The sequence below is a fragment of the Glandiceps talaboti genome, chromosome 7 (genome assembly GCF_964340395.1).
Source record: "Glandiceps talaboti chromosome 7, keGlaTala1.1, whole genome shotgun sequence".
Lineage (NCBI taxonomy): Eukaryota > Metazoa > Hemichordata > Enteropneusta > Spengelidae > Glandiceps > Glandiceps talaboti.
Window position 1 is genome coordinate 6,157,314 of NC_135555.1, and position 18,894 is coordinate 6,176,207.

Sequence of the window (18,894 nt, forward strand, 5' to 3'; positions counted from 1 at the left end):
CATTAATATGTATATTGCTCTCTTGGGGTCACGTGACTATCATGTTGCCTATTGCAAAACAAAACTGAGATATATAGATTTTTGTTAGCGAAAGCTACACATTGTTAGAAGCAAGCAATCTTATTTGGCAATAAAGGCTGCATAGTATTTCATTTTGGACAAGATACTTTTAAGCTCACACCACTATTTTCTATAGAGGGGTCTGAGCTTTAGGTAACGGAGTCATTAGTTTACTATCTGGTTTTGGAACAGACAATGTCTACTCATAGATAGACCAGGACTGCCTACACCAGGATCGCCCACGATGGCATTATATTAGAATGTATTTCGAGCACTCATTGAATGAGAGAGCCTTGAAAAAGTATCGATGTTGTAAGTCGTGGATATACGCCATTAAAGAGCTAAAGTCTTTGTACTGTTGGGGCTAAGGGCTAAAATGTTGAGAAAAGTCGGCACTGTCACTAATGGTATATAACAGTTAAACGATTACATGTTGCCATGGCAGCGGACATACATTATTTTTAAAACCTAATGTGCGTGTTGATGGATTATGGCGATTAGGGTAACCTGTTTGAAAATTCTAGTTTCATAGTGTAACACGCGTTGTTTTATATACGTGGAGAGGTAACGATTGATGACAGTGTCATCATATACGTGTACATTTCATACTTGTATATATTACAATATCTACATCTTAAAATCCAACATGGAAGGACAGACGGCATTGCAAATGAAAATTAAGGTGAGTTGGACAAGGAAAGCCCCTTTTTTTTTGCTCTGACAAAGCTAGCTGTGATTTCATTTCAATCCGAAAGTTATCAATCCGAAAAAAAATAGAATGTGTTCACCTTTTCATCATAGTCGTCCAAACAAATTGTAACAATTTACTTTAGTCAGTAGCATTTCTTATTTCCTTTCTTTTTTAAAAACGGGGTAAGTTTAGTCAAACTTGGCAGAAAAGAGTCTGAAGAAAGTATTTAACTATTAGATGGTATAATATAAAAATGATTTCGATAACATTGCTTCGGAAAATGGGGTCGGTAGGTCGGAATTTCGTTTATTCCCCGCCCTTTTTTGTGTATGTTTGTTGTTGGGAAATTGATTCAACCTTAACACAATACACTCTTGATAGCAATACTTCTGTGATTATTTAGCAAGGTGTAAATGATGACAATTATATGTGAAGTAGACGAGCACAATACGCAGACTGTATTGTGTCAATTCAACTTTATTCTCGATTTTTCTCGAATGCGAGTTTTTTGACCAAAGATACTTTGATAAGAACATTTACACGGAAATAGAAGAAAATTCTCACTGTTTTACTTGAGAGTGTAAAAAAATACTTAGGGTCAAGGGTTTGAACTAGAGTAGGTCGGGTTAACGGAAACACATGATTTCTTTATTGGACCTGTACCCCATTAAATGCTACACAAGAGTGGTTGTGAAATGAACGACGAGCTGTGCCACTGTTAGAACAATATTACACGTAAATGAAATATATAAACTCTATAACGAATATTACAGTCATCAGTTATCAGATTATCCCAGATTTAAGTAATTAATTTATTAAAAGTTGGTTATTTTGTAGTTATGGTTGAGTAGTTGTGGTTAACATAGGAATGTGTACATTTCAAAGTAAACTGAGTTCGTGCACTTGAAAAAAATGCTCGTAACCTCGCAAATGTCGGTGAAGTCCAGATGCTGTAAAGTAAACCTACAAGAAACCGATCTCTTCCTCAAGAGAGCTCTTTTAATAATGACAGGTACTAGGTTGTAGATGATATGTTCTATTGCATGCTGGTAATGTTCTCACCCGTCATCTCAGTGCAATTTTGAGTGTCGCATAGAGAGTCGCAACCTCGGATTCCAAATACGGTTCTAATATTTAAAAAAAAAAAATTTTGTGAAACCTTTTATGTTTATTTTATTTTATCATAATTGTATGTTATGTTATGTTGTGTTGTTTTCTGTTGTGTTGTGTTGTGTTGTGTTGTGTTGTATTGTGTTGTGTTGTGTTGTGTTGTGTTGTGTTGTGTTGTGTTGTGTTGTGTTGATGTTAGAGATATATATTCAAATCCTATCTAATCAAATCTAATATAATCTAATATAATCTAATCTAATATAATATAATATGATATGATATGATATGATATAATATGATATGATATGATATGATATGATATAATATAATATAATATAATATAATATAATATAATATAATATAATATAATATAATATAATATAATATAATATAATATAATATAATATCAGAACTACGCAACCTCGGATTCTCAATTAAAAACTGATCCGATAAGGGATTTCGGAATTCTGAATTCCAAAAAAAATTAGCAAACAACATACTTTAGGAACTTTCGATTTAACAAATAATAAAAATAAAAAATTCAAAAAAACAAAACCCAAAAAACAAATAAACATAGGTAACACAACTGAAAAGTGTACTCCATATTAGAAAAGGCTAGTTGAACTGCAAAATAAAAATAAACAGATAATCCACGCAGCTAAGTATATACTACTAGTAGAACGCGTTGAAATATTCCACACAGTTTATGTTGTATTTTGTAATGTTCAGTCTTCAAATTATGGTAATACTTGCATTTCTCATAAAATGGCCTTGCAATACAGTTCTCCACGGGCCATAAGACCAAGTGACGTCCTAAGTTGCTACAAATATGAAATATGTCCGACCCAATCATTACCTATAAAAATAGAAATCTCAAAATATGAGAATACTTCATCTTGAGATATATATTCTAATCATAAATTATTGTATATTTAGATATTATTCACCAATTTTCTATCGTCCGAGGAAATACTAGTTATTAGTCTGTGACTCGTAGAGATACCCTTTTTGTCACGAGTATTTTCCGGTTGAAAGAAAAACATTGGAGAATAATGCGATTATACCTGTACATGATAAATGTTAAGACAAAGGTGGGGGGATAATATTAGCAAATCTGGACGTTTTGACTCATAATCCAACTACCAGTGTCGTAGACACGCGTTGCCATGGCGTAGAACGGAAAACCAGCAGGGTATAAATGCTCGCATACAACTAAGCTTGAATTGGAAGTAACCATGCATTTCATCATGTCGACCTCAAACTACGAGAGGTCGTGGTTGTAGCAATTCGCAAACTATCATCATCATCACCGCCTAGCGGTAAAGCTAGCAAAACGCACAGTTTGACAAAGCCTGTTAACCTGAACAACTAGGCAAAAGGTTACTCATAAATGATCAGATGCCTTGGTCGTGTAACAAGAACTATATTTTCTGCTGTGTTTTATCCAACCTGATGAACTTATGTACGGATAACATCGGCTGTGTACACGTGAACTGACAGTATTATGACCTTGGTCACAAAACAATGGCGTACTTTAGAAGGTAAAACAAGTAAAGTTGGCCCACCTAGTTAGATGCACATAAAAAGTATTGTACATTCTAGTACTTTGCTAAGGTTCAAATGATAACCAGTATTTTTATTTCAATCGTTCACAGGTCTCTTGAATTAATAATATAATAATTGTTATTATTATAGATATGTTATATGCAGTATAGCTGTTTACCTTTTTATCAATGGATAATAGTCAGAAATACTGATGATTTAACCTCAGTAACCTGCCACTGTTGCCAACGTAACCGGTTTCTCTGTTTACACACAACTGACATGACAACTGACCCTAAAAATCTGTCTCGTGGCAATTCAATTAGCTATGCAGCTGTTGCGTGTTGTTTTCACTAATTTGCATCTCCACAGTTGAAATGAACCCACGTATTTGAATAATTATTGTCTCGTAGCATTTCAACTGGTGTAGTTAACCTAATAAATGCTCGCTAATTAACAAGAGAGTGTAGTTTTAGAGCGACTGGAAAGCAATTCAATGGAGTCAATACCGTCAAATGATTTCAGTATGCTGAAGTGGCGAATAGCGGTAAGTCTCACTTCTTTGCCTTGCTTTACAACGTGCTCGATGATTCGAACGGAAAACTTTCGTGTTTTATGTAGGTGTTGGATATTTTGCGCAGGTCTTAAGGACAACGCCACGTGTACACACCCGACAGTGGGGGATTTATATTCTTAAAAAAAACAGTCGTCACCGGTTGGATAAATTCTGTAACAGTGTTGGGTGTCTATATTGTCGCCGTTGAATATGTACTCGTGTTTATGAGAGTAACACTTTGAGACTTCACTAGTGATGGCATTTACTGTTCTGTGGATGACAGTGATTCATGTAACTTGTAAGTTGTGAAACATTGGATCGAAGGACCACGCCCAGAACTCGATGAAACCGACTTTAAAAAAATTGCCAAAATGTCTTTTTTCATGTTTGGTCGCTGAGTTTCGTACATAGATGGAAATAACTGTTATTTCAACCATTATTTTTAATGTTAAAGTATTGTAAGACAGTGCTTACATGAATTAAACAAACAATGAGTGGCCTTATACTGCTATTAGCACTGGTTTATTGTATTCTTTAAAAAGAGTTACATAAGATTGGATGGTTGTACAACTTCGTTTGCATTAGAATGAAAAGCCGGCTTTAAAACTTGAACCATCACTTGTTGCGTTCAGTTATGTGACAATAACCTATTACGCGAACAGTTCAGTACTTGATGGCAGTCATCCCAAGTAACAGAACAATTTGCTGAATGTCACGTGGGTCACGTGTCACTCCTTCGGTGAAATACTGTCATAACAGTATTAGTGATGATCGGGTATCTAGTTTGATTGAAGACTAGGTATAACCCCCCACCACTCTCCCCGGCGTGAATTTCGCACAAAACACTTCTCTATGGCTAAATCGATGTAATAATAATAAACAGTGTCGTACTGAATCGGTACATTATGTGATATACGCGGTCGATCACAATAAAAGTACCGAAATAATTGATAATTGAATCGAAACATTATCATCAAACTTCATTTATGATATCAGTATTCCTGATGAAAATTCACTGAGCCATTCCTAGACACAATTTATCACTGTAGAAGTTGGTGAAATAGACGTAACAAAATTACATCTTCTACCGCCCCACCCCTTTATTTTTAAGTAAATACTGTGACCAAAGAATGTGTTTGATAATCAGATACTTTAAGCAATTTCGCTTTTTTAATTAAACTTAATGATACGTGAAGTATCGTTTAGACAAAGGCCTGGGAAGATTTTGATGCATGGAGTGGTGTTTACGCAATGTATGTCTATGGGGATGGGGGGGGGGGGGGGTCCGACGACACACTTTAATTTTAATTCGTCATTTTCGCAAACACCAGAAATAGAAGTACTTTCGTCCAAAGTACCTCTTTCACTTCTCCAGCCATTCTCAGCTATAAATTTAACCCCAATTTCGATCGATCACCATGAATGGAGTCAATTGCCAGTCCGTTCTCGCCTCAATATTACGACGATCAATTGTTTACATAATCGATTTATTGATTCTTAATACTCACATATCACCCTTTCATTGAATTGTTGATTGGATTAATATAAAACGAACTCCATGTGGTTACGTAGGTGTTTAGTTCAGTCAAACATTAAAAACTAAACTACCGGCCGGCAACAATCGAGTCTCTCGAGACAATAACGATTTACTTTAGAGATTGGTGTCATTGTGACGTCAATTGACAAACGTTATAGAGAAGACAGTTATGAAATTGGCAGTGTTTCTTTCATACCATTGATCTCAGACCACTAATATTTAGGTTTCCTTTAAGCTTGATGTCACATCTACTTCGTCTGTCTACTTTCTATACTCCTATACAAAAGACCAATAAAAATAACACCTTGTCGAAATTGTAAAATTATCTAGTATGCTTTTGGTAGTAATTTTATCACGTACTCGTCTGTGTTTTTATTGAATTAAATTAATTTAAATAATTACATTTAGTCATGTTTTTGATGTGTTGGTTTGATTTAAGTAGAGGTGCCGTACCCCCTGTTAGTCTGTTATAATATACCATTTACTTGGCCGGCAGCCATTTCTATTATTTATACTTTTTATCACTTTGTCATTTACAAGTTTTCTATTTGTACAATTGCATACGTCTAAATTTCTATTTGTATAGTCACGTCTGTCTGTCCTTTAATATTGGTTTGTATTTTTCTACTGTTTGTGTCAATTGTATATAGTCATTGATGAAGTGTAGTAAATGAATAATTAACACTAACTGTATTTTCAATAGGGACTTAGTTTCTTGGCTGTACATGAGGATAAAACGATTATAAACTTATCGAAAATATGAGAATAAAGATATCATGTTTTGAATCATAGCTTACTTTATCCAGAATAATATTCCATCTGCCACGGAATGGTACTACATCCCGCTCTCTCCCTCTCTCTCTCTCTCTCTCTCTCTCTCTCTCTCTCTCTCTCTCTCTCCCTCTCTCTCTCTCTCTCTCTCTCTCTCTCTCTCTCTCTCTCTCTCTCTCTCTCTCTCTCTCTCTCTCTCTCTCTCTCTCTCTCTCTCTCTCTCTTAATTTGCCACAGAGACACGGGGGAGAGGGGAGAAGGGTGCTAAAGCGCAACAGTGTATGATTTTTTACCAGTAAACAGAGCTGCCACACTAAACTCTTAGGACTGGTTTATTCCTGCAAGTACTTCTTCATTTGCTAGTTACAATTTTCCATACATACACAATGGCAGTATTTGAAGAAAAGATGACGGGCCTACAGGTATACTCAGTGAAGTCAGTGTGATACTTACAACAAACATACATCACATGGTATTGTGATGGGTTTACTTGCCATTGTCCTGCACTTAAAAAGGCTTTCCAACCATTCAATCAGACTTATTGAGTGAACATGTTCAATTGTATTTTTCTGCAGAAGTAATGTTGTAATTTTACTCTTAATATCATGCTTAATGGTGTGTAAAAAAATATCTTTTTTTGGTATGTTGCACTTTTTATTTACTTTTCTATAGAAGGAATTTATATTTTTATTATGTTCCAAATTGTGTGCAAAAAGTGTAATTTTAAAAATATTTTCATCTCAACTTTTGGTACATCCCAACTAACTTAAGACCGAGATTACAGTATAAGTAATGACTTCAAAATGATTACGTATACCACTTTCTGTCTGACTAAGATGGAATTCTTTGGCCGTGGAAAAAAGAATCAAATAGTATTTTCTAGGAAATTAAATTCAGTGAACAATTTCACTTTTAGAAGGAGATCAACAAATGTGTCTAAAAAGTACCACGAGAATCTGACAGTTAGGGCTTCTACTGTAGCCAAGTGTATGTGTAGTCAATATAGACTGAAGATGAAGGTCACGACCTTTGACATCGAATTCATGTCAAAAATATAGCAATTTTTTTCCATGTCTCATATAATACTCAGGGCGAAATATACAAACGGGTCCAAGTTAGTAGTTGTAAGTAAAAAATATTTATTACTGACTCCATTGCTAAAATCTTAGTGGAATGATCCATTCACATGATTATGTCATTTCTAATACATGTATACATTTCAAAACATGGTATTTTAAAATCCGCCGGGGAAGTATTTGAAATTTCATCAAAATATGTGAAAATTAAAATCTTGATCTACACGTATTGTTATTTACAAAAAAACGCATGTCAAATATCATGTTCAAATAAAAAGTCAAAGATTGGCAAATAATCCACTCAATGGTAGGAAAATACACTTGTGAATTCTTTGTGTCCTCTCTCTTCTTTTTGTGCGTTTCATCGTTCAGTTATATAAATAAAGTCGCTTTCCTCACGAAATGAAATGTAAATGCTTATTTACAGACATATTTACAGTATAAAAGTTATTTAATGTCATGATTTTTCGGCAGTGGAGCCGTCACCACCGGGGGTGTCTTCCCTATGCTCGCTTTGACTCGATCGGGATCTCGCCAAGCTTGTTGAATCACGTGATTGACTTGTTGATGTTGTTGTCGATTCTTGACTCAGTGATGGCGTCTCTGGAATGCTTGCACTTGTACTTGTAGATGTAGAAGGTTCACCATGGAATGTCATTGAGCTCACAGAGGGTGAACTTAAAGCTTGTCCCTGAAGCCAAATATGACGATTTAGATCGATGAAATGACGGAAGTGACGTAACACGCGGTTGCCAATGGATTCATAAGGTTCTGCCATTACCTGGAGTATAAACAAAGAAACATTACTAACATCATTCCGAATGTAATATTAGGTGCATGTGAAATTAATCATGATGATGATGATGATGATGATGATGATGATGATGATGATGATGATGATGATGATGATGATGATGATGATGATTATGTCTGCAGACATTATTACAATATTTTTCGCCCTTTTCACCTTTTTTTCGATCAGAAGAACTCTCTTTCACGAAAACAATGAGAATTTGTATGTCTCAACGCAAAACCCGTCCGTCTACACACTTTGTCACTACCGATAATTGTAACTATAGAACCTTTCTACATCTTTATACTGAACATTTCATTGCACAGTTGAGTACCCCATGCTTTCACCTGAGTCTGCTACCCTTACATGCATTTTTTTAGTTTTTAATTGTAACAGGGTCTGATTATGAATAAACGTTTCCTTAAATAATGATGACAACAACACCATCATCATCAACTTTGGCCATCACATACTTTATTTTTTCATTTTAAATGTAAAAAATCAACCGTCTCTTACCTCGATCTCAATGTTGAAATTTCCAACTCCCAGCACAGCTTTGTACAGCTGCTTTTCGACCGTTGCATGTACACCTCGACTTTGAATGGTACCTATTAATTCCAAATCTAATTGGTCCAAAATGCTTTGTCGTACTGTTACAACGTCACTTCCGGAATCTACCATGAATTCTAATCGGATTAGAAAAAGAAAGTTGGTTACTTTCGAAGCACTCAATGGGGGCAGTAAAAGAAGTAAATCCTGGCTACGTTAAACCGATGATAAGTTATAAATAAATATCCACATTGGTTGATTGTTGAGTTAATTTTATTTTTTACAATCCAACGAGTGAATATTGTTGCAATGCACTGCGGCAACCCAAACAACTGAAACGTGTTCATAACTGAAAAGAGAGTTTTAACTGTATGAACAACAGCACAAAACGTTTCAATGATTTACATTGTAAATTGATCCCGGGATATACAGTTTTCATACTTTCCATCCCCCCCCCCCCTACTTCCCCGTCATTTGACATACACCTTCAATTCTTATTCTCGCAAACTAGAGCTGTTACTTCTTCTGCGACACTGCCAAATAAACCTCTTGGCTGTACGTCTTAGACAGTGCCGTAAAAGAGGCTGTGATTTACGACAGTGTCAATTCTATTTAGTCTCACTTCTCTGACATGTACAGTAACTTTGTAGTATCAGTTACTACAGAGCGTCCTGGAAGTGATGGGGATATTTTTTAATCACAATAGTGGATATAGTAAAACCTACCGAGTTCAAACGATGGGGTATTAGCTTTAGTTGATTTGATCGTCGATCGTAGACACAGAAAGTCGTACTTGGCATCTTCAAGAGCTGCAGGCCTACCCCAGTAACCAATAGCAACGGGAGATTCTGCCTCCTCATCACTTAGTCTCCGTCTCTTTCTTAGTTTGGAAACTGAAATGAAGGACAAAGGATAAGGTCTGAATCAGCAAAGTTGAGAAAAAATAGCATATTTGAAAAGAAATACAAGTTTTCCCATATCTCAATCACACTTTTATTGTCCTTTATTTGTGTTCTATAAGCTTACATCCGATTTGGTCCGCTCGTACTTGCCATGTACAAAGAAAATGAACAAAGAACTGTTGAAAGCGCATGCGTGATACCAGCGCGTAAATTAACCCGTTTCCGATTTTGTTTGAATATTCGTAACTGAGTTCCGGACTAAATGACCGTCGGACGGTCTCCAAACAATAACCACAAGAACAAGTTTGAACGGATCTTTCATTTTCCGCTCATACAATTTACAAATAAAAAATAGACCCTAAGTACAAAAGGAACGGATATGAAATAAAAATGAAAAAAAAAAATTCTTACCAGCTAATTGTAGTCTTTTTTTATGCCCGGGTAATGTGATTTCTAAATCATCTAAAGTGTCTTCGTTGACGTCCATTCTAGAAAGAGTGTCCAGACAAGTATATTCACTATCGATAAAATGCTTATAGTAATAGTCCAGTTCGTGGTCTCTTAAAAATTGGTATACTTTGTACTGGTCTGATAACTCGTAATGTTCAGCTGAAACAAAAGAAATATTGGACACGGGTTAGAAATTGTTTTTTTTTTATCGATGTTAATTACTGTTGATTACAGAACTATATGCAAGGAGAAACAATGTTTAGAATAATTGTAGGTTTTTTCATTGTTTCTCATGATTCGTTTATCGACCTGGGACCGTGGCGAAAATATGATTGATTTTCGATGACGTCACTACAACCCCCCGGGTATTAGTTCGATGGATTCGTTATACTAAGGAAAATAGGTTGTCTTACACACGGGTATTTTCTTGTCCTAAATGTGTAAATTTGTGTATTCGTTGATTTATTTACGAATCAACATGAAACCCTAATTATAGGTTTGTAAACAAGTTAATTCAAAAACTATTTACAATGTATAAATAGGATAAAGGCAATAGAGACACTGCTGAATGTTAAAATAAGTCATTTCTAATGTATATAAAGAATTCCTAAAACATAATCATGAGTGTTTAACATGGTCAGAAAAGTGAAGAAAAAAACCTCCCCCAACGGCAGGTGTAGGACGCTTTAATTGAACAGTAGACTCTCTGCTCCGATGGTACCGTAAAATGTAAAGTGACTCTAGAACTTACACAGTACACGTGGGGGTAGTCTTGTCTAGTGACGCACGTTCCTATTGATCCTGGCACAGGTCTGTGTAAATCATTCTATGACCTTAAGTGACCCCAGGGCACGGGGATTCCCTACCTTGTTAATAAGTAAGTGTGGACGACATGGTAAACAAACAATATTTTATTATCATTACGGCAACTAGTGCCGCGCTGTGAATCATCGAATCCTGGGATGGGTACAAGGTTTAATACGTTGATTATGATATACCATCGTCGTCGTCGTCGTCGTCGTCATCATCTTGTAAACCACGGGTCTCATTACGTCAGCCAAAAAACGTGCGCTGGCTAGCGAGAATATAAGCTGGTGCTTTATCATATTGTATGCAAGGCAGTTACAGTTCTACAGAACTTAGAAATCTGCATGGCCATATTGAAAAGGGGGGAGGGGGGTTGCAGAAGATTCACCCAAGCAATTTGGGTGAAAGCTGAGCCTGAGAGCACAATAATTTTAAATGTAGCTAGACGGTGACTAAGAAGTTAAATTAAGCAATTTACTCAAAGGGGACTTTTGGCCAGTCTCGCCATATTATTTAAACTGTCGGTTTTGTTGTGGAAGTCATCAACAATTATGAAAGCCAAAAAAATACAATTTGCTAGAATATCACGAGTGATTGCAATTTGACTCAGTTGTGTATAATAAATACCATCGAGTTATAACCGATAACATGAGCCGTGGTATTTAATAGTAGGGACATATCCTAGATGTATTTCCTCTACAACATTAAAATACAGTGGTGTTTTTCCATCTAACAAAAAACTCCGAATAACTTCCATATACCAAAAAATTCAGTTGTTGAATTGGACGATTCTCTAGAGGCTACACACATCCCTTAATATATAAAGATATAAGCTAACACGAAAAAAAACACGAAAAAAAAACTGGACATGTAAGCTTATTTACCGACTTGTTTTCGATTTCATTTCTTTGGCCTACAAGTGTGTGGATATTGTATACGCTTATTCATCAAAAAGTCCCCGGTGTTTCACCCTTTCGACGTTTCAAGAAAACAAAATCTTTAGGGGTGTAAAGAGTAAGAAAGAAACTGCGAACTCCAAAAAGTTTCACGTTTAGTTTGAATTCTAGACGAAAGACGTTGATTTGATCTTGACCCTGGCATTCAGAGATTTTAAACGTTGTACCAACGTTTTGTTTACTAATGAGGTTATGGGGATTCCCCTGGCCTCTTCGCTCAATGCAATGACTCTCCAAAATGTTCAAGAAACTTGTCGTCTGCGTCTAAATGAGGTCGTGTTTTCAATCCAATTATGATAGAATGAGAGAATGTGCAAAGACATACTTTCTTATCAGTACAGAATTTTATATTACACGTACCTGCATGGAGTATCATACCCCGGTGATCATCGTCCGTAATCCCGAGCTCATCCAGGTCCACGTCCGTCAAAGTGCTGAAATCCGTCTCCCTGTCATAACCCTTGGTTTGGAAAATTTCCAAATATTGCATCAAATCCAATGGCTCTAGAAAGCTTTCTATAGCGCTGCTATCGTCCATGTTCTAGCAAATATTGCAGCGAAGTCCCGGCGTCGCATAGTAAAAATTGCCGGGACATTTTCTTCGATTCATGCTTGTACTGTGAATGAACATGTATCTTATTATGCAGTCCGCCGTACTAGGCCGGTAAACAGCACGCCGATTGGTTGAGTTCATAAATTTCACTTTGTTATTCAAATATCTTCATGACGTAGGGGCCAACCGTCTAAAAATAGCAGCATGTTCGTGCTTGCCCAGACATGTCCACGGGGAAAGACGCTATCGTAGTTAATATTATGCAAATAATATGCGGTTACCATGTCACTACACGTCCGACATCACTGAGTTTGATTGGTCATGTATGTCACTAAGTATTTGTGCGCCCGTTTCAAAACAAGATAAGGAAAATTAGAGAAATAGGAAAAATTGTTTTGAACTATCTCGAAGAGCTTTGAAAATACTTCATACGACTTATTTTGATAAATTATCGGCAAATGAACGACTTCAATTTTTGACCTACTTTTGACCCTTGACCTCTCTGAAAAACCAATCAGAAAGATCGCAATGTTTAATATTAATGTATTTCAAACATGGCGGCTTTTCAGGGCATTGCTGATGCAGTGAAGTTACGAGATGGTGAAGATGCGTGGAAGGATCGAAAAGTGGCACTTATCACTGGAATTACTGGGCAGGTAAGGAAACAGAGAGGTTACGTGTATCATCAAATTATCAGCTACATTTTTTTAGATGACTAGATATGATGAATGTTGTGCCACACATGCTCGCCTCGCCTCTCAACTCACCGGCCGGCTTCAATATCATTATCAAGTCTCGAGCCTGTGCCCGGCGTCTGACACTCTGTGCGTATTGTCATGGTTACGAAAGTTTATACGACGACTGTCGAGGTCGTAAACGCGCCATTATATTGACTTGCTAAAATTAAAGTTGCCAACGCTTCTAAAAGTGCCGAAAATCGTTCAGTTGTGTCTGTGACTTCCGTACATGTACATACGTACGTACACAGACCGGCGTGTCTGCGTTTATGTTTATACGAACAATACCAAGCTGTCACAGTTGTTTCACTACGACTACGTGGCATAATACAATGTCCTGTTTGCATACAGAGTAAGTCGCCCCTTCCTTGGCGTAACGCGTGCACCGCCTGCAAGCAGGACTGCATATGGGTGGGCTAGCTCAGAAAAGAGGTTGTTAAAAAAATGACACCGTTCTAGAATGAACATTTTGACTACATAAGTGGCATACTACTAAAACATTGTAAGATCCATTCCATTTTTCTTACGTTATCAGTCCTGCCTGCAGACGGAGTTCGATTCTGACAACAACTCTCTCCCACCAGGGACATTGTCAGAATCCAACCCCTTACACCCGTTGCACTAACAGGACTAATACATTATAGTATTAGTAATGTACTTTTCGGCATGCCTTCCTTTCTTACCTCAAACATGAGTTTCTGTTTGTTTGTTTGTTTGTTTGTCTGTCTGTCTCTCTGTCTGTCTCTCTGTCAGTCTGTCTGTCCGTCTGTCTGTCTGCAGATACATCCATGGTTTAATCTTGGAGTAATTATACTGATGAGGTTTAATTGACTTAGGATTAGTAGTGTATTCAATCAAATTCTCTTCTCAAACTTTATTTCAATCTATGTAGAATAGTTATACTAACAAAGTTTATGTATCTCACAGAAGAATGTATCAATTCAAACCATTTTAGGACTAAGTATTTACATTTTGTATTTTGCCATGCTTGAATCTCTGTGTACATGTAACTGTTGTCTATTGTTATGTTAATTAGATTAGCCTTTGGAGGTGACTCACCCCTACTTGTATTGTTTCACTATTGAGTGAATTCCTGTCTCTTTGTTTTCTAATTGAGAGAACAAAAGATATATTATGAAGGAGATCTGAATCACAATTGTTGTTTTTTGTTTTCCATGGGTGTGGATAAAGTACGTTTCTGATATAAGGTTGAAGTGAAATTCATTCAGGGGAGGGGTGGGGTTTTTGTCTTGGCCTTGATCACTTAGAATGTGACAGGACATTTTAACATCTTTCGTGTACTGTAGAGTGAGACATCAAAGATTCCAAGTTTCATCACTTCAGTATTTCAGTCATATTTCTACTTACTAACAAATGCTGTATAAAATGGCTAAATACATCACAGACAGGTCTCATGTTTTCTTCTGTAATTGTAATTTTAATGTCACAAAATTGTCGAAATAATGAATTTTAAAAAATCAAACAACAAAAATCAATTTCATTTTGAAGGGATCGCAATGTCAGTATTTGAAAAAATAAATTCAAAATTATTTTCAAACGAAACTTGTCACCATTTGCTGATACAAAGATTAAATCAAATGTTCTATGAACGTACTTTGTGTGAACAAAAACTGACAGATTTTAATATTCACATTTTAAATGATCTTGACTTATATAAACTACTATTGATCTACAATATGTGAACAATGTTGGGGTAACTGGAGATTATTGGATACACATAACCAATACAGTCCCTCACTAACCTTCAAATCACACTTCTTTTTGCTTGTTTGGTTTTCAAAACTGGTTAAAGTTAGCGATATCTTGAATTAGCCAACCCACGTATGGATGCTGCAGGTAGCATAAATCTTCATCCTTTTCCACAGTCATTGTGTATTGAATTGTTGCTATGGTGATGAATGAATCTAATTTGGTTGTTTTGCTTATTTCTCCTACCAGGATGGGTCATATCTTGCTGAATTTCTCATAGACAAAGGGTATGAGGTAAGAAATGCAACAAAACACTCATTTTGTCTTGTATACTATTATAAGTTAGGTCAAGGGTCAACACATAATCAAGATAAAGTGTTAGTGTACTTTGAAATATTAGAATTTTACTGCATTTCAATCTGACAAAATTGACCCGACCTATATACTGAATGTGATATACAACAGTGTTGCAGCCAGCCTTTTGAAAGAGTGGGACATAGTGCCCCGAGACTTTCATTTTTCTGGGTCATCATAAATTTTTTGGGGACATTATAAAAAAAAAGCCCCAATGGCATTGTAGCACAACTGTACAGTTTTGTAAAAATATTTACCGACATGCTGATCCATGCTAGATATTTGTTTCAAATGATTATGCAGTTGTCTATCCAGCCCTGTTATCTATGCAATATACGCAATCATTTGGCTGTTGCTATACATGTAGGTGTGGTCATGTTGCTAAACATATCTGCATACAATTTTAGTGTGGCTCATCTATGACCCTTCACTTCCAAAATTGTGGGTCAGGTCAAAAAAATGTGTGTCAAATGACCAAAACCCCCCTCTGGCTGCAACACTGTTAACAAACATTGTAGGGGTGAATCAGTGGTCACTGTACAAGAAATAGGAGGAGAGAAATATTTTAGGTTTAACCACAAGTATTTCAAAACAGTCACTAGACTCTAATAAACAATTTCAGAAATGTTAAAGAAGCATATGATATATCATGAGGGGAAACGAGATTAGTGAATGTGTTTATCTTTACAAATAACTTGATACAAGTATGTGAACAAACTTGAACAATAAAGAATGTGAAGTGTTTTAAAATTTACAACCTTTCTGACTGTACTTGACCATCACAATATGAGGAATATTTCATTGTTCAATAATTACTAGTTTGTTTGTCAAACATGAGAATTTTGAGTTACACATCTGTTAACATTTTCCACATGATCTTCACACCTTGATTGACAATTGCAAAACTTAATGAGAAGTTTACAATATTAATTCAAGTTGATTTGTAACATTTCCGACAAGCCAGAGTATCCTTAACCCTTTATGTTGTAATGACTTGGTTTCTGTAACTCTATATAATTACACCCTAAAATATAGGGTGTCGGCTTTAAGGGTTAAAGTTCATCTTGGACACTATCACAGTGTAGTTAAGAGTTTAATAGTTTTCTGATGATTCCCTCATTTAGTTTGTTTCGATACTATGAGAACATGGTTATGCACGGAACACTATCACATATCACATGATCAAACCATTCATCAAATTGCAATGGTTATCTGAAAGTGGTTGTGCTAAGTGACTAATTAATCAATATGTAATTATTATTATGTATTTTTACTGTCATGATAATACAGTTAGAAAGTTAGGGATCCAATAGGAGATGGGGTCTTAGGACACAGGTGAAGAAATAATAATACTTGTGTGGCTAACCCTGATCATTTCATTATTCTATAGTGTAACTACACACTTTTGTTAAACATTTTGTTTTCATAGGTACATGGTATTATTAGAAGAGCAAGTACCTTCAACACAGGAAGAATAGCACATTTATATGCAGACCCTAAAACACATAGACAAGGAGGTGAGAGTAATTGCTGTCAGTGTATTGAAGTATTCACTGGGTTTTTATTTTAACTTGTGTTATGAAACGAACTGATATGCTAACTTGAAATGCATTGAATGGAGAACCGTACATTCTAATGCTAGCTATCCACAATCAACTGTAAAATAAAAACCTAGTAAGTGCTTGATGTTTTGTAAATGAAAAATTCTACTTGCGGTCAAAAACTTCCTTGGAAGTGAATCTCAGATTTTCGCTGATGTCCATTGGTGAAAATTTGGGTTTTGCTTCCAAGATTCTCCTGATAGAAGTTTTACTATAAACAGAGTTCATGAATATTCATTTGAGATACTTTATGATAGTAAGGTTTAATCCAGCTAGTCTTATCCTTTAGTAGTACATTATATTAAAATTTACTTACACCAACTACTCAGCAATACTGCTTATTATGGTGACAGAGCATTCTCCATTTGTGCCCCAAACTTGTGGAATGCTCTGCCATCGTATCTGCAGAGTGTCGCTACATTCCAGGCATTTAAATCAGGTCTTAAGACCTATTTCAATTTGAGTCTGTACTTTGTAAAGTGCATTGTGATAGTTATATGGAATGCGCTATATAAGAAAATTGAATTAGATTAGATTAGATAAAACTAGTAACTTGTAATTCTGTTTTATTTTTCCCTTTCACATTCATAGATGTCACACACTAAATAATTTAAAGTGATGTATTGAGCTAAATAAAGAAAAGTTCTTATATTGTTTATTAATGAAATTTAAACTCACAGAGTCTAAAAAATTCTTGGAAGCAAATCCGCAATTTTCTGACATCTTGTCAGCATCGTACTACCTTTATTATCCCTTTCACTTCAGAAAAATACACTAAATAATATGAACGTGACATACAACAAAATGTAAAAAACATAACTATTGTGAGATGAATTAAATACTGATAATTATAATAATAACATAGTTGGTCATGGCTTTAAGAATCAATAGGACAGTAAAATGTAGTTACTTTGGAAACTAAATTAGAAACAAGCGCAACATTTGATCTATTTACTACGAAGTTAGATCACGCAATGACTGGTTAAAACGTAAAGCAAAGGATGCCGTCAATGTCCATAGCAGATGGATCGAAAAGTGACATTCGTTTCCAATTTATCTTTCCAAAGTAAATATATTTTACTGTTAGAAGATAGAGTTTTCTGTTTTTACATGTAAAGGTAAATATTCACATAGGTAGAAAGGGATAAAAATGATGCTCACAGCATCCTCAGTCTCGTTCTATGTAGGCTGGTTTCCCCTCTCTCCAGTCATCTCTATATTTTGGACCAATTCTCATTTTTTTCTGTAGAACTGAAATCTAGGATTGACTTGATTATAATAGCAAATTACTAAAGCCTTGTACCACCAGTGCTAACCCATAATATTCAGACTATTTAAATTAATGCTAATTGTCGTATTGTGTCAGTTACTTGTCTAGCTATGTTCTAAAACACCAGGACTTTGTACAGCTGAAATTAGTTACACCCACACATGGTACAAATAGTCATATTTTGAATCAATCTATTTCCGTATAGATGATGTTAACGGATTGATGCCTCTTATGGGGAGGGTCAAAGGTCATTTTGGTGGTGATCAAGCGTGACAAGTTTTAGGGAAAACCCAGCCATGTAGCACCTGTTGATGATTTATATACCCAGGGATGTTTTTTTTCTGCACCGCTAGACTTTGAAATTTCTGTTGCATTTTATTTCCTTCAAAAACTATAATTCATTATGATTTCATTATAGTTTTGTTTGGATTTTATGTCGGCTTTTTATCTAATAATTGAAACTAGAGTAATATGTACAATTTTATGATGTGGTTATTTGCAACCCAAACTAAATACAAAATGTAAGGACCATATTGTACAAGTATAAGCCAGTCCAATCCAATATGGTCCTTCTCCCTTTCATTGGAAATATTGTAGAATATAGAAATATAAAACATATGAAGTAAATATCATAATATTTGATCACAGAACACTAAATTAGTTTCCAGTCTAGGTCCAATTTATAATGTGGATATTGATTTATGGGTTTACCACACTCAACCATATTTAGTTCCCTGAAGGGGGGACTATTGCAATTGGCTCTGTCCATCTGTCTGTCTGTCTGTCCATCCATCCATTTGTAATACATCATTTCTCAGACATGGAAAATCCAGTTTCTTTCAAACCAGATACAAAGGTGACATATCATA

At 35.6% G+C, this 18,894-nt stretch overlaps 2 protein-coding genes across 4 annotated transcripts in view; one reads left to right on the plus strand and one right to left on the minus strand.

Moving 5' to 3' along the window:
* The window catches only part of LOC144437170 (GDP-mannose 4,6 dehydratase-like), a 53,943-nt gene that overhangs the window by 3,077 nt on the left and 31,972 nt on the right, over positions 1 to 18,894 (plus strand). The window contains exons 1-4 of one of the 3 annotated variants that reach the window (XM_078126048.1): positions 622 to 742; positions 12,923 to 13,009; positions 15,050 to 15,094; positions 16,584 to 16,671. In XM_078126048.1, coding sequence (XP_077982174.1) covers positions 635 to 742; positions 12,923 to 13,009; positions 15,050 to 15,094; positions 16,584 to 16,671 — 328 coding nt within the window. In that variant the 5' untranslated portion in view covers positions 622 to 634. Of the gene's footprint in view, positions 1 to 621; positions 743 to 3,817; positions 3,951 to 12,922; positions 13,010 to 15,049; positions 15,095 to 16,583; positions 16,672 to 18,894 lie in introns of those variants that run through there. The other 2 variants (XM_078126050.1, XM_078126051.1) reach the window with 2 other exon arrangements.
* LOC144438292 (uncharacterized) lies at positions 7,801 to 12,338 on the minus strand. The gene is made up of 5 exons (XM_078127348.1): positions 12,161 to 12,338; positions 9,999 to 10,196; positions 9,411 to 9,578; positions 8,653 to 8,822; positions 7,801 to 8,124 (listed from the first exon to the last, which is right to left on the minus strand). The coding sequence occupies exons 1-5, from the start codon at positions 12,336 to 12,338 to the stop codon at positions 7,801 to 7,803; spliced, it is 1,038 nt and encodes a 345-aa protein (XP_077983474.1).